General features: G+C 40.6%; 1 protein-coding gene across 7 annotated transcripts in view; it reads right to left on the reverse strand.

Annotated features, from left to right (window-relative positions):
- The window catches only part of mab21l3 (mab-21-like 3), a 74,869-nt gene that overhangs the window by 34,859 nt on the left and 23,606 nt on the right, over window positions 1-16,404 (reverse strand). For 5 of the 7 annotated variants that reach the window (XM_078559665.1, XM_078559661.1, XM_078559663.1 and 2 more), the window contains exons 4-6: window positions 8,905-8,976; window positions 6,139-6,430; window positions 561-742 (exon numbers count right to left, since the gene is read on the reverse strand). In XM_078559665.1, coding sequence (XP_078415791.1) covers window positions 561-742; window positions 6,139-6,430; window positions 8,905-8,976 — 546 coding nt within the window. The remainder of the gene's footprint in view (window positions 1-560; window positions 743-6,138; window positions 6,431-8,904; window positions 8,977-16,404) is intronic. The other 2 variants (XM_078559668.1, XM_078559666.1) reach the window with 1 other exon arrangement.

The following is a 16,404-nucleotide window of genomic DNA, read 5'->3' on the forward strand; positions in this document are numbered from 1 at the left end:
GGCAGAGCAGGCTCAAGAGGCCAAATGGCCTACTCCTAATTCATATGTTTGCATGTACGCATACCATTACAAAACACAACTTTCAATACAGAGTTCAAATCATAATGTTTGGGGATGGAAATTTGTCTTGGGTAATATTAGGCTCTGTGTATAATGAGTGGTCGATCTGATAGCGTCTGTTTTGCACCACTACCTACAGCAAATTTCTACCCCTCTGTCTTTAGGCCCAATACCACTCAACCCAGAAAATAAAGTCTTCTATCTTCAAATCAATGCACTAATCATCCACTTCCTTGTCTTTGTTCCTGTTATGTCTTTTCATCAAGTTCATGGGCACTCTTGTTATAAATGATAAGTCATGTGTAACCACATCCCTAAAATGTCCCAAGGGTTATTCCATCTTTGCAGAACATAGTTCATCTCCCCCATAAATAACCATACGCCAAACTTAAAGAACTTCCTTCGGCTTTTTGATGTGTATCATGTATTCACTTAACTATAAACAAACCAATTTCTCATCAAGCTTTTATATTGTTAAATGCTTTTTCTCTATTTCATACCTTAACAGTTCGAGCCTTTTCTTTCGAAGGCCAACGTTTCAGAAACCGTGGCCAACGTGCTTTTTTTGGCCAGTGGTTGGCAATTTCAATGGCTGGTACAATCTCCACCTCAACATGCTGTTCTGTTGTTTCCACAGCAAGCCGTATGGTAGGGCCAACGCTTTCCAAAACATTGATTTTCCCTGTGAGAAGAACAGAATTTTTCTTGCTCAATAGGTAGGCTGATGTTCGGAGGCATTGTTTTTCTTTCTCACACAATGACAAAGATAACAGAAGTGGTGGAGAGAGCGAGAGAGAGAGAGAGAGAGAGAGAGAGTGGACAAAAGGAAAGGGGAGAAAAGAGAAGTTCTTTTTACCACAATTTGCACATTAAAAATAATCAAAAATCCACGAGAGAGAGAGAGAGAGAGAGAGAGCAACCAATCTAAATAATCATCTTGTAAGGAATCACCATTCAATTATAACAATGTCACAAAATCATCAGGAACTCAACCGCATATCACGTTTCAAAAGAACTTTTCAAAAAGGAAAGTATTACTTTTTGAAGAGACATAACTAGACAAAAAACATGCTGAATCCTCATAGCCTTTGATGTTCCAAAATAAGTTTGTCTAGGCAGAGGGAACATTTTGCCCCATTGCGCATCCTGTTAGATTTAAAAATAATGAATAATTTGCCAGAATCCAAATTTGATTTTGCCAAATGAGAATTCTTTTTGTGCAATGTAATCCAGCACAGTTAAGATTTGCCACTCATCCCTACTTGCTCAGTTCCAATGGTGAAACAGAGCATAAAACTTTGATGTTGACAAGAAACTAATCAAGTGCAACATTTATGTGTTATGAAAGTTCTCACCACAGGTGACTAATAGATATCTGCAAGATGCCAAACAATCTGGCCCCACATGCATAGATACACACCCGGAATGAATTTCCATCTGTCAGAGTGTAATTGGCAGCATTTCCACTGGCATATTCCTTCTGGAATCTCTGTGGTGTGCTCTTGGCAATGTAACTAGGCTATTACTCAAACAAAATGGCTTGGAACTCAACAGTTGAAACTCGACTTATTTCCCTTGATGCTTGGTATCATTCTTTTCAAAACTCATCATTATATTCACCTAGTTAAAGCAATTGCTCAAAGCAACTAAATGCAGTGAAGCAGGTCCTTTTGGTTGCCAGCATTAAACCACCAACTGTTTCAACTAGTAATTTTCAATCGGAAATAATATATAAATAGAATTGAGCAGGGGTCAATCTGGACTAAATAGCCAGCATTAAAATTCTACGCATTGTTTAAAATGATACAATTATATCTGGTGCAGGCAACCAGATATACTAGCAACTAGCCTTATTGAGATTGGTTAATACAGACTTCTATTGCACTAATTATCTTATCTCACAGCAGGGTTAGTATACAATCCAGAAAATAACATCACCCTAATGGTGTTACACCTGTTTGATACTAATGCTCTTTTACATTAGTCATGGCACAGATTGTGAAACAAGGAAATACAGATCAATAGCAAGGCTTCCTATGAAACATAATAAAAGTCAGAAGCCTACTTTTGTGAAATAGTATGGTATACTTGGAGGATTTCATGCAGAGATGGATGGGAGAGCATGTGTAGATTTTGAATAGCATAGTATTCTGTACACAAACCACTCGTGGAAATAACTGGTCATTCGTTGATGAACAATGCATTTTAACATAACGGCTTCTTCATGACAAGCAGAAAACACTTTACTATTTTCCACATGGTTCACTAAAATTATTCAGTATTATATTTTGCTCATAGAAAAATTGTGGTGTGCATAATGGTATACCACAGCTGGGTTTTACATGCACCCCAGTTTCCAGCTAGGGGCGGGGGGGGGGCGCATGTAAAATAGTTTGGGTGGCTAGCCCACTACCTTCCTGCCCACCCCCATCCCAGTCCCCATAATATGCTAGGTGGGCTGGTGCCAAAATCAGCAGCCTACCAGCCATACTTAAATGAATAATTAAAGGTCTATAGTCATTTGGTAGTACAGAACTTGAGTATTGTTGAAAAAAGGGACATGTCTAAGCTTTTTGTCTTGCACTCATCAGGACACTCAAGAATACCAATACAAGGGGAAGGCAACAATTTATACTGTATGTGAATAGAGTGCTGATTAGTTGGCAAGTGACATTACCATAAAGAATGCACCACTGATGGTGACTGACAGTTAACTGCCAAGCATTGTTTGAAATTTAAACCAGACAGCTTGACCCTGACTGGTCAAGGCATTGCCCTGAGGAATGAATCAGCAAATGGCTGTCACTTATTTTGTTTAGCTGGAACAGGCACAATATGTGTACATGTTCTTTCTGTCCGCACAGAACAGGGCCCTGAGTATTAATATACTTAATTTCCAGTACACACAAATGCATCACACTGTGAACCTGACTGACAGTCTTAAGTTGGTTGTCAGTGTAATTAATAGCACATTCTAGGTCCACCTCTCGCAAACGTCTTTGTAGGGTTCCATGAGAAACATGGCTTCGATGGAATGACACCTAACCTCCTACTTCTTGCATATTTCCAATATGTAGATGATACGTTTGCTACATTTAAATCTGCAGCTGCATGTAACAATTTCCTTACATGTCTTAATGGACTCTATCCTGTGCTCAGATTCACCTTTAAAATGGAGAAGTCAAGTGAACTCCCTTTCCTTGACTTACTAGTTGAGAAATCTGCCAGGGGGTTCTCTGCTATGGTCGACCGCAAGCCTACCTTCACTGGTCAAGATATGCATTGGGATTTTTACAGTTCCACATGCAACAAGATTGGTCTCATCGGCAACCTTGTAAATAGGGCCAGAGCCATTTGGTCATCATGATGCTGAACTAGGCGCATCAAATGCATCCTGCAGGATGACTACCCTGATCAGATCATTTCACGCTGCATATCATGCAAACTCATGAATGGGCCTAAGACCATCACCTTTGGCCCTGAAAAGTGCCCAGTCTACCTCAGATTACCCTGGAAGGGCAAGGTATCTCAAAAATTTGAGCAACAGGTGGAGCTGACTGCAGTAGCAACATGTGTGATATTTGTCACTAACAGGATGCTGCCATCAAACCAAAAAGACGTTCTGCCTATCACACAGATGAGTAATGTGGTATATGAATTTCAGTGCCAGTGTGATGCTAGGTATGTAGGCTGTACATCAAACAACATGTCCCAGCCACAGTTTGCACTGGGCAAGGTACAGACCAAGCCCAACCAGCTCGTACTTGCATTAGACGTCCAGCATTAGATGTGATTCCGCGATTGGACAACATTTGCTAAATAATCCTCAGTGTGCTACGAATTACGCTGAGAACCAATTTAAGGCTATCCGTCAGGCTCACAGTGGGACACATTTGTGTGTACCGGAAGCTACATATATTAATATGCAGAGCTCTGGTTCTTTGCAGAAAAAATAACGTGCACACACCGTGCTGTTTCAGCTAAACAAAATAAGTGACAGTCATTCGCTGACTCATTCCTCAGGACAATGCCTTGACCAATCAGGGTCAAGCTGCCTGGTTTAAATTTCAAACAATGCTTGGCAGCTAACTGTCAGTCACCATCAGTGATGCATTCTCCATGGCAATGGCACTTGTCAATCAGCACTCTCTTCACATACATTATAAATTGTTGCCTTCCCCTTATATTGGTATTCTTGCAAGTATCCTGATGAGTGCAGGACTAAAAGTTTAGACATGTCTCCTTTTTTCAGCAATGCTCAAATTAAAGGTCAATTAGCCTGGTTAGCAAGCCTATTGACCTGAATAATACATTTCCTATGCCAAAATACGGTTGGTTTGGGCAGTTTGTTTTTGAGGCCTACATAGGAAAATGGGAGGAAGGAAGAGAGGGTATGTCACTCGGGGGGTACCCTGCACTCAACGGGCAGCCCCACCCCCACCAATATGTCAACCTGCCCTTCATTCTGTGCCGTGTGTCCTATAAAACCCAGCCCCTCACCCCCCTCTTCTACCTCCCTAGGCTCTAAGATCCCTCCCTGTCTTAAAGCCCTGGGACTTAGCTCTCAAGGTAGTCATGATCCTTTTCGGGCTTCTTCCTGCAGTCCCAGTAGGGCCCACTACTGAGCTCTGGTGCTGTTGGGTCTGATGGAGTTGCCGGTCAGATTGGCCAGCAGCTCTCAAAGGTAGGGCTTCCTTTCACCGAGGGGTGGAAGTCTCACTGTTAAACAATTTAGCCCACCCGCAGCATGGGGCAGACTTCTAACCAACTTTCCTGCAAACAGGACAAGCAGTCCACCCCCACCCCTATAAAATGCAGCCCATTCAGTATATTTGACTCATGAGTAAAAGAGCATCACTTTATACCCAAGGCTTTCTTCATCTATGGAGTAAACAGTCTTTACTTTGTCCTGCTATGTGTACTCCACCTATTTTCACACCTTGAACACCGCTATTTGAATGCCAGTAGAAAAATCACAATCGCTGTTTAGCCGATTTAAAAGGCCCTTTTCTCATCCTGTGTTAAAATGGTTTAATTCATTACCCAGATACCGCATAGGACATCACAACGATTACCTGAAAGTGCTCCTTTCTTCACAGTCTTGCATACAATCACTTCATTTAAAGCCTTATGTCATACAATTGATTTGTGCATGTGACTGTCATCACAACATTCTGGTCAGTACATTGAGCTTGGCTGCATCTCATAGTCATTCTCAACTTTTGCATTCTTTGGGAAGGAAACAACAATCCATAACACTAGAGAGAGATTGACAACTGGTGATGGAATCTCAAACTTTCTGTTCTGGTCTAACATCTTCAGCAGTATTCTAGCAATCAACTGGATACCAATAGGGAATAGAAATCTGACTAATTCCTTCCTCCTCCATGCTTATGGTCTCAATCACTGATCACTCCCTTGTAACTCTCACCATGTCCATTATCCTCTTCCCACTCCATGTCTTCCGGTGTCCAATCCTGAAAAAGAAACCCTTCCCCATAGTCACTTACAGCTACATTTTCAAACTGCCAACTTGCCCTCCATCCACTACAGTACTTCTGCAGCCATTGATTTGCTCAACTATTCCTTCACCTTTGATTGCCTTGTGCCCAATAAAACCTTTACCGTTCCCATCTTGGTTGTTTGCCCTGCTAAGGACACAGTCTTTACTTCAAGTCTAAGGGTACTCATACCTGACTTATAACTTGGCTTAGCCATCCATCACCAGATCTGACTGGATGACACCAAATTATATTGGGCCTCTTCTACCAGTACTCCAGGACTACCCTGGAGAGCAAAGGTTACCTCCTGCTTCTTCCACAAACTAGCTCATTAAATCTACTTCCCCAACACTGTTTCAGTTCTCAAATGTGCAAAGAGTTCATGGATGTTTTTGTCATCAAGGCGCAATATCAAGTACCATTGTGAGAGGGGGAAATCCACACTAAAGACATCGTTAGATCTTTTGGGCAGCTTTCTTCAAGGTCTGTGATGAACACCCTTGCCTTGCTGCTGACTGCAAAATCTGGGTCTTAGTCAATGTTTAAAATTAAACTGATCATTTGATCCTCTACTTACCGTGAAAATTAGAGGCCTGGAGTGGTTTCTCAAGCAGTGCTTTAAAGATAGCAACTACTTTAGAAGGAACAATGTCACCTTCAATAGTCACATCTGGCTCGTGCCATTCTTGGGTACCCTTAAGAAACTGATCCACCTCCAACCACTGATGAAGTTTCTCGGGCTCTTGAACAGGTGAGATGAGCTTGGAACCAGTCAAGGTATAATAACGCCACTGGCGTGCCTTCCGTTCAGTGTAAGCTGCCAGACCTCGGACCGGAACCATAATGAAAAACTGTGTTGGTGACTGAACCTGAGAGAAAGCAGAACACCACTTGGAAACTAACATTCCCTTTCAGGCATTACTGAGGTTTGAATACACAAATGAAGGAATCTGTTTATTGTAATTAGTCATGATTACCTACATCATGAATTTGTGAATATTACAAAGTATATGTGAAATATTTCAGCTAAAATGATTATCTGCATGATTGCTTTTGCAAGAATATGTCTGATCTGTTTGAATGAGCACAGCAAAATCATCAGACAGCATGGCTGACAGAAGCAGCTCGAGGCAAAACACTTGGGTTGCCCCATGTATCACTGATGTGATGACACCAATGTCATTAATGATCAATGGCTTGTATGAGAGAGTAAGATTATAATTGAAACAGTGCATAGTAGTGTGTAAACTGGAAGAAAAAGTTAAATCAATATGTACAGAGAGTATAATAAGAATTTATTTTTAAACAAGAGGCAAATAAATAACATTGGAGGCTAATTAAAATTAACTGCCTAAAATAAAACGATTCTCTGTCTACACAAACTTATTTCCTTTTTACATTTTTCACTCATTGATTTACTGCACTTCACAGGGCATCGACTCTTCACTGGGATAGAGTCTTATGGTGTCAGCTACCTCTAGGCCTCTCGCTCAACTAGCCATTGTGTTTGACTTGGGATTGAATGTCTATAGAGTATTTGATCATGATGAGTATTTGTCTATTTGATTACAAACTAATTCAGGCGATTTGTTTTTGAGAGTAGGTCTATATTGGTGCAGTGTCAGCTGTGGCTCAGTTCATAGCACCCTCGCCTTTGAATCAGAGGGTTGTGGGTTCATGTCCCACTCCCAGAAACCAAGAACTGTGATTGTACTCGAAAAGAGTTGCAATCTGTGACTGTTGATAACTCGAAAGAGTATCCTTTAATACATTTACAATGAATGATAGTTAAAGAGAACTATGAGTTTTATTGGATTCAACTGAGAACAAAGCTCTCAGCTGGTGGTGTTTGCTTTGATTATGGTAAAACCCGAGCTGATCAAATTCACTTCTGGTGAATAAGAACTGATTTTACTGAAGAACCCCATTTTGGGAAAAGTACAATGAATGATATACACTACTGTTACATCACTATTTTTCTATTCTTTATTATTTAAAGAAGGATGAAAATGTGTTGCAAGTAGTTCAGGGAAGATTTACTGGACTAATACATAGAATGGGTAGGTTGTCTCATGAGGAAAAGTTGGACAGGCTAGACTTGTATCGAACAGTAAGAGGTGACTTGATTGAAACATACAAGATTCTGAGGGGTCGTGACAGGGTGGATGTGGAGAGGACATTTCCTCTTGTGGGAGAATCTAGAGCTAGGGGTCAGTGTTTAAAAATAAGGGGTCACCCATTTAAGACACTTGAGGAGAAATATTCTGAAGGTCTTAAGTCTTGGGAACTCTTCCTCAAAAGGCAGTGGAAGAGGAGTCTTTGAACATTTTTAAGGCAGAGCTAAATAGATTCTTGATAAGCAAGGGGGTGAAAAGATCATCAGGGGTAGGTGGGAATGTGAAGTTGAGGTTGCAATGAAATCAGCCATGATCTTACTGAATAGCAGAGCAAGCTTGAGGGGCCTACTCCTGCTCCTAATTTGTACGTTCATATGGTTGTATTACTTTGGTATATTTATAACTACAGGTATAGAAAGGGAGCCCTGTGTGAGATTATTTTAGCAGAGTGAATGCAGGATGATGCACGCCAAGTAAGTTCCACTGCAGCATAGTACTGAAAGTACAGAAAAATTGGTTTTGCTGAGGACTTCTTCACAGGTTGCTCTCATCCCATTTTTTGCTCTTACTGTTGTTGTGTATTTGCCATACTTCAAAAGTCGCTTCCATTATATTTAAGTGAATTATTCCCACAGTCATCTTTATGTTCTAATCCATGCACTAATACTATTATTGTCAATGACTATGAAAATTGAAAGGCTGCAGGAAGATTTAATTTCTGGTTGTTTAGCTTGATCTACCAAGTAATGAGAAATGCACACACATCTTCAAACTCTGCAGACCAAACGTCAATCCACATGCAAACTATTAATGGACAAATGTTTGTTTTCTTCCTTCCACCATGATCTTTACAACACATTTTTGTCATCAGATCACCCAAAAACATATAAAAGCAGAATCCTGGGGAACAGCAGATAAGTTTTACTCAGGCAGAAAAAAGGATGGGTGTAACATTTAAAATATTTTAGTTTCAAACAAATAGCAAGTTAATTGTACAAAATGGTGCAGTAGAATTTTATTTTAAAAAAGAAAAATTAGATGAATAGTAGGGTGGACTTGGAAAAGCTTGTTGTAATCTGGAGCTGGATAAACAAGGGAGAGAAGGTGTATATCTAGTTACAGGAGGATGTAAAGATGCACTAGGAAATGGGGTAGAGGAAGTAGGAGACTGGAAAAATATTGGGATGCAAGGATGGGCTGTGGGAGCTAATCATTATGATGTGTACCTGGATAGAAGAATGTTGGGCTCGTTTCCCTGTCAGAATAGATGACCATTTAGCCACTATAGCCAGCTGGTCCTGGCAAAACAAATGGAACATGCTCTTTAGGAAGAAAAATAAAACCAAACTATGAATTTAAAAGAAAATAAGGCCATGAGAAAATGGAAAACTTTCCAAATATACAAGATAAAACTGTAATATCAAATACTTATTTCAATACATATAGACAATTCTTAAGATATTTGTAAAGTATTTAAATACACCAGTTTCCTCAACCAATTCTTCAAATCTTTATTTGACTACTGTCAGGCCCAGTACAGGCATGTCATATTGTGACCTTTCAGTCAATGCTTAATGAGCTGTTAAGATGGTTTCTGCAAATCATATGACTTTGGCATTTAGACTACAGACAGTATCAAGACTCCAGCAAATACTTATGGTATGGACTAATTAAATGTGGCGATGGGTAAAGGTACCTCACAGCCATTTATGGAATTCATGCATCTAAGGATGGACCAAGGTCTAAAGACTATGGAGTTTCCAGGCTGCCTGTCTCCATGTTTCATACTGGACAAAAGGGAAAATAGTGTCCATTGAGATTCTATCAACTTATCATTGAATCATGATAGCTTTCCATATCCAAACTAGACTGGATGGGCCTCAGAAGTGTTACCCAGTGGTCATGTGACTGAAACTGCCCCCTTATTACCCCAGGACCACGAAATCCATCAGATTTGTCCGTCAGCCAGTCTAAGAACCAGACACTGAAACTAGCTGCAAGTCATCAACCTCCTAGATATTTGACTACAAGAAATCACAAAACCTGCTGTGAACCCTTTGCTTTACAAGGGTCTCACTTTAACTTTAAATTACTGAATCACTTAAGAAACTACAGGCCTGCCACATGGGAGACTGGAAATTATAAATCAGAGTCTAACTTAAGTGGTGCTTGTGTGTGTGCGTGCATGCATGCACACGAGAGAGAGAGAGAGAGACAGAGACTGAGTTTGATGTTGCGTTAATTCGGGTAAGTGGGTGAGAATAAATAACATTCTTTATTATAAACTAATGAAACCTTGCTGCTGAATTATTTGACTGGAATGCACCCTCCAGGGTAAGAAAAAAAAAACACATCTCTTTCCATACAAAACATACTGATTACGGGCAGTAAGAGAGCAAATACACTCTGTCTGCGACACGACTCTTAATTTAAAATTGCTTGGGTCAAATGATCAGAATTCAAATTTTATTGCAGTTATTATCTAATTGCTGTTTATGATGTTTAATTAAAAATGGATGATTCAAATTATTAGCACAAATAAACATTTTAAATTATGAAGACTCAACTGTATGAAAGTCTTTAATTTCCAATAATAGAAAACAATTAAGCAAGAGGAAAACAATTTGAATGACCACATTATCGTTTCTAAGTCACACTTGAAACCAAAGAAAACACAGAAAAACAAGATGGATCAGGTCTTGAGGTAAACTTTGGTTCGAGATGCTAGTTGCCATTAAAACAGTGCCGCTGATAGAGCACACGAGGACAGCCGCATGAGAACAGCCAAGTACGTTCAGTTGTTCACGTTGCTCCTATCAGCACTATGGGCAGGTCAAAACTTCATGGATGAACCTATATGACTCAGCCATCATCATATAGGAATGGAAAATAATGAAATCCAGAGGTTATATTTCTTTTGTCTTAGCCATTCATATCTGCCAGCAGTAATTTTCATTGCAATTGCTTTCAGTATAGTTTCAAGCTCAGCGAGTTCAAATTTATGGTTTAGAAAAAGGGCTAACAACAGCTTCAAACCTGCAGCAAAAGTAGAGTTTTCTTTTCCTTAAAACAAAAAGGTGGAATAAAAGGGCTTGAAGTCACCTAGCTGCCATTTTGTGCAGCAACCAGAAGGCTCCTTGGCAATAAACTCAACTCGGTTGCTGGCTGGCTGATGTAGTATAAGGGTCTGGCACATAGATTTAGAGTTAATGTGGAACTAAGCACAATAACACTCAGTGTGATGCATGAAAGCATATGACCCAGAATTAGGGTCAGTAAGGTGTTGAGCAGAGACATGTAAAGATCTAGATATGAAGTTAGCTCCTTGCCTGTACCCTTTACTGTAAGTATGTATAAAGTTACAAATAGTAAAGACTTGCTGTTACCCTACTGAAAACTACGAAGATTTCTTTAAGAGACACCGTTCTGTAACCGACACCCTCCCAATAGTTGGCATATAGCTTTCCTCCATAATTGGAGATCTTTGACCATACCTTTGCCCAAACATTCTGCCCATGCTCCAAATCATTTTGAAATATTTCGTCAGTGGCAAAAATAATTCAGTCATACCATAGTTCTGTTTAAGACTATTGTGCCTTCCTTTGACGCTTTGTGTCTCTTTTTTAAAAAAAAATAATTTTATCACCCTGCTTCTCTTACAATGGCAGGAAGTTCTGATACACTGGAAGATGGCTTGTCACTTTGATGGAAACTTAAACAGCTGCCTTGTAGACTAGGCTCAAAACTTTGCTCATCCTTGGATATCTGCATGTCCACTTTAGCTCCTAATTTTTGAATGTGGATCATTTTTCCTTTAAGAAAACATTTGCCTGTCTATATGCCATCATATAGACTGCAATCCAGGTTTCAGAAGGTATTCTGAATAGCAAAAATAAGTGTAGGAATGAGATGCATATACATTTCTTCCACTGCTCTACATTGTCATGCAAAAATTTTCTCTTCAGATAATTATCCAAAACCCTTTGAAAGCCACAATTCAATCTGGGTCTGCCATTCTCACAGATAGTACATTCCTAATCCTACCCACTTACTGTGTAAAAAGCTCATGGGGCAAATTTTCTCCCCGTCGGGTAGGGGGGGGGTTGTTGGGCAGGAGCGGCCCGCGATCAGCTGCACGCTGCCATTTTACATGGGCGGGCCAATTAAGGCCCGCCTAGCATCATGTGCACCCAAAAGCGCTATACGCTCCCTGTGTGGGTGAGGAGATTGGCTGAGTTGGGGCCTGCAACTCTTTCACCCGCATGCGCACAAAAGAGATCAGAAATCTCCCCGAGGCACAGAGCTGCCTCAGGGAGATTAGTTTGATTTTTAAGAATTTAAATAAAGGAAAAACAAAATTTTTTAAGGCATGTCCCCTCACATGAGCTGGGACATGTCTATGAATTTTATTAAAAATTTTTATTAAAATTTGAAAACCTTCATGAAACCTCATCCCACCCGTGGATCAGGTTTCATGATAAATGCGAAGGCCGCCTGGGCTCTTCACCTGCCCGCCAACCTTAAGGTTGGACGGGCAGCTTAGTTAATTATTTTAATTGGTATTTAAATGGCCTTAATAGACCTTTGACAGGTCAACTCCAGTGCGCGCCCGCCAAACTGAATATCTGAATGATGCGCGGTGACATTGAGACACACACCCGACATCACCACGTGTCATTTTATGCATCGGCGAGTGGAGCCCACCCCTGCTTGCCAACCCGAAGATTCTGGCTCATGTCACTTCTAGTTCTTTTGCCATTCACCTTAAAGAATCTCAGTATCTTTACAGTGCAGAAGGAGGCCATTTGGCCCATCGAGTCTGCACTGGCTCTCTGAAAGAGCATTCTACCTAGTCCCACTCCCCTGCCTTATCCCCATAACTTTGCACATTCATTCTTTTCAGGTAGCAATCCAATTCCCTTTCAAATACCTCAATTGGACCTGCCTCCACCACCCTTTCAGGAACTTTGTTCCAGACTCCAACCGCCCTCTGGGTGAAAAATGTTTTCCTCATGTCACAATTACTCCTTTTGCCAATTATTTTGAATCTGTGCCCTGTAGTTCTTGATGTTCTCTTGACTGGGGACAGTTTTACACTATTTACCCTGTCCATGACCCTTCAGGATCTCCTATCAGCCACCTTTTCTCCAAGGAAAACAGTCCCAAATTCTCAATCTAACCTCATAGCTACAGTTCTTCATCCTGGGAATCATTCTTGTGAATCTCCTCTGTATGCTCTCCAACGCCTTCACATCCTTCCTCAAGTATGGCACCTAGAACTGGATGCAGTACTCCAGGTGAGGCCTAACTAGTATCATATACAAGTTCAACATGACCTCTTTACTCTTGTACTTAATGTTCCTGTTAATAAAGCCTAAGATGCTATATGCTTTATTAACTGCTCTCTCAATGTGCCCTTCCATCTTCAATGGCCTATGTACGTGTACACAGAGGTTGCTCTGTTCCTGCACCCCCTTTAGAGTTTCTCCTTTTATCTTATACTGTCTCACCATATCTTTCCTGCCCAAACAAATCACTCACACTTCTCTGCATTGAACTTCATCTGCCACTTGTCTGGCCAAGCTACTAATATCCAACACATTTCCACTTCCCTTCAGCTCTGAAGAAGGGTCATATGGACTCAAAACGTTAACTCTGCTTCTTTCTCCATAGATACTGCTAGACCTGCTGAGTTTTTCCAGCATTTTGTTTTTGTTTCAGATTTCCAGCATCTGCAGTATTTTGCTTTTACAACCAACTTTTCTATGTCCTTTTGAAGTTCAAGACTATCCCCATCACAGTTGGCAACATTTCCAATCTTTGCATCATCTGCAAATTTTGAAGTGGTGTTCTCTAGTTCTTGACCCTTCTTCCAATGGGGATAGTTTCTCCCTATGTACTCTGTCTAAACCCGTCATGATTTTGAGCACCTCTATAAAATCACCTCCCAACTTTGTCTTCTCAAAAGAGAACTGCCTCAGCTTCTCTAATCTACCTGCATAATTTAAGTCATCCTCATCGCTGGAACCATTCTCATGCATCTTTTCCGCACCCTCTCCAATGCCTTCACATCCTTCATAAAGTGTGGTGCCCAGAACAGAATACAAGATTCCAGTTGAGATTGTGTTTTATAAAGGTTCACCATAACTTCCTTGCTTTTATACGCTACACCCTAATTTATAAAGCTCAGAACCCCGTATGTTTTATTAACTACTTTCTCAACCTGCCCTGCTATCTTCAACAATTTGTGCATACACCTCTACATCCTTCTGCTCCTGCACCCCTTTAGAATTTTACCCTTTATTTTATAATGCCTTTCCTTGTTCTTCCAACAAAAAATTATCAAATCACACTTTTCTGCATTAAATTGCACCTGCTACATATCTGCCCATTTCACCAGCCAGTCTATGTCCTCTTGAAGTCTATTATTATCCTCCTCACAGTTTACAAGGTATCAAGTTTGGTGTCTGCAAATTTATTATCTATTCAATGCAGTGAAGGCAAGATAGCTGTAACATGTAAAATTGTTTATTACTGTTCATAGCTGCAAGTTATGCCTGTCTCCAGTTCCTTAGCTAACCTAGAGGGGGCATCAAACTTTGTCCAGTATTGAATAGTTGCAGGAACTCCTGAATATGACAATCATCAACTTCCTTCCATGAATTCGGAGTCATGCCCTTTGTACTGCCATTTGGACTGCCCGTTGTCAGATTACTGAAAATGGAACTTCCATGATTCTTTAAATATGGGGCCTCAGTGGTTATATAAGCACCAGCTTTAGAAAGTGCATTGACCCAAATTGGTACACAAAAATAAAAATGTCTGCCTTGACCTTTTTCTGCTCCATCCAGTTTAGCAGTGTTGCAGCACCGGTAAAGGATTCAATCAGTGTCAGGAGCTTGCAATGTTTAAGGTGCCCCGCACCCAGAAACCTTTGGACTAGTCTAACATTGATGGGCAGAAATGCAGTTCTGCTTCCATTTCAGTGGCCAAGCCTGAAAATCTAGGCCACCGTGTGCCAGTCTAACCTCCTTAGATTTCCTTTGCATTTTCAGTGTGTAAAGGAGATGTAGCAAGTTCAATAAGCCAAGTGTGTCTTTCCTGGATATCTCCAAGGATCACTGCAAGAGGAGGCTGTGCTTCCACAGGTAGTTACAGATCTGTGCAGCCTCCATTAGAAGGACCTGCTGTCTACTGGATTGGGGAGGGTCAGGGGGAGGGAGCATGCTTTTCCCCAGTTGGAAAAGTCACCACAGACACTATTATTTTGCCTCAGGTTCCTTCCAGGCTGTTACAAGAGCCTGGAATTGCTCCCCAGAAACATGCCAATGCTTAGCTTAAGCAGTCCACTTTTGAAAATGAGATTGCAGACTCTACAGACAAAGGAGACAAGTAATAATTTTGAGAGTTATATAAATCTTCCTATGTTATACCATTTGCAGATCTGCTGATTCAAAGAGTGACAAAGGCAAATTCTAGAATTCCAAGATTTTCTATGGCGTTTGAGGACTTGCATTCCATATTTCTGCTTATTTACAAATAATCAGTCACAAAATCAATGATCCTAAGTCAAATTCTGTTTCATTATAATCAGTTAAGGAGTTTTCAGCACTTTTTCCTGGTCATTTGGTGCTGATAATCTGTAGTTAGATATATTTTTCTTTGAAAACTGCAAATCAATGTTTCTGATCATTGGTCACACAGAGTTCTAAAGGGTGAAATTTAACCTGAGCAGGGACACAAAAATTGATCCTTCACCTATCTCTCAACCTGCCTGCTTTTCCATTCCATTGTGAATTGCTACGACCACAGACAAGGGAGCCAATAGTGATTGAGGGAGGGATACAAATCCTTTTATGTTATTCCGTGAGCAGAGCCATTGATTGTCAGCAATTCCAGAAGACAAATTCTGTTTTTATTACATGGGATTCCAAGATTTTCGATATTGTTTTTGGGGATTACATTCCAGAATTCTGTTGGAGGGAAATGTGGCAGTCGATTTGCACTCAAGACTCCACAAACAGTACATGTAGGACTTCCTTCCTCCCTGCACCTCCCAGTCTCACTTTCCTTCTTTAAGACACTCCCCAAAACCTATCTCTTTGACCAAGCTTCTGGTCATCAGACCTAATATTTTGTTATGTGGTTCAATGTTATGCTTTGCTTTATAATGTTTCTGTGAAGCAAATTGGGATATCTGATTACGTAAAAGGCACTATTGTTGTCCTTCCCATATCCTTTTGGCTCACATGAGCTACCACTAAGCCAATGTTGACACCAGTTGACTGATCTCAGCTAGGACAGAGATCTAGGCAATACAATTGCCTCAGTGCTCCTGGGCTGGGAAAAAATAACAACTGAGATTCCACTCAATTGCTATCTAGTGACCTCTGTTGGAAAGTGTGTGTATGTGTAAAGCCACACTACAGATGAATATCCTAATCATAGGCTTGCTCAAAGATAAGGTCCAAAGCCTGAGAAGAGAGGAGGGAAAGAAATTGAAAGGGACAATATTAAATAGAATAAACCAGGATAGATTTTTATTTGGAAGGATGTTAGGTGGTTGGTGGGAAGACTGCTCCTATGCTCTCTCAAAGTCCTTGCCTTGAAGTCCCAACCATTTTGAGAACTGAGCCTTAATGGGTTATTGCCAGCTCGCTATAAGCAGTGTAAGCAGCATGCAAAGACATGGGCAGTTCCTCTGTGAAGCCAAGCTGGATGTTGTA

This window comes from Cetorhinus maximus, chromosome 16, assembly GCF_964194155.1.
Source record: "Cetorhinus maximus chromosome 16, sCetMax3.hap1.1, whole genome shotgun sequence".
Classification (NCBI taxonomy): domain Eukaryota; kingdom Metazoa; phylum Chordata; class Chondrichthyes; order Lamniformes; family Cetorhinidae; genus Cetorhinus; species Cetorhinus maximus.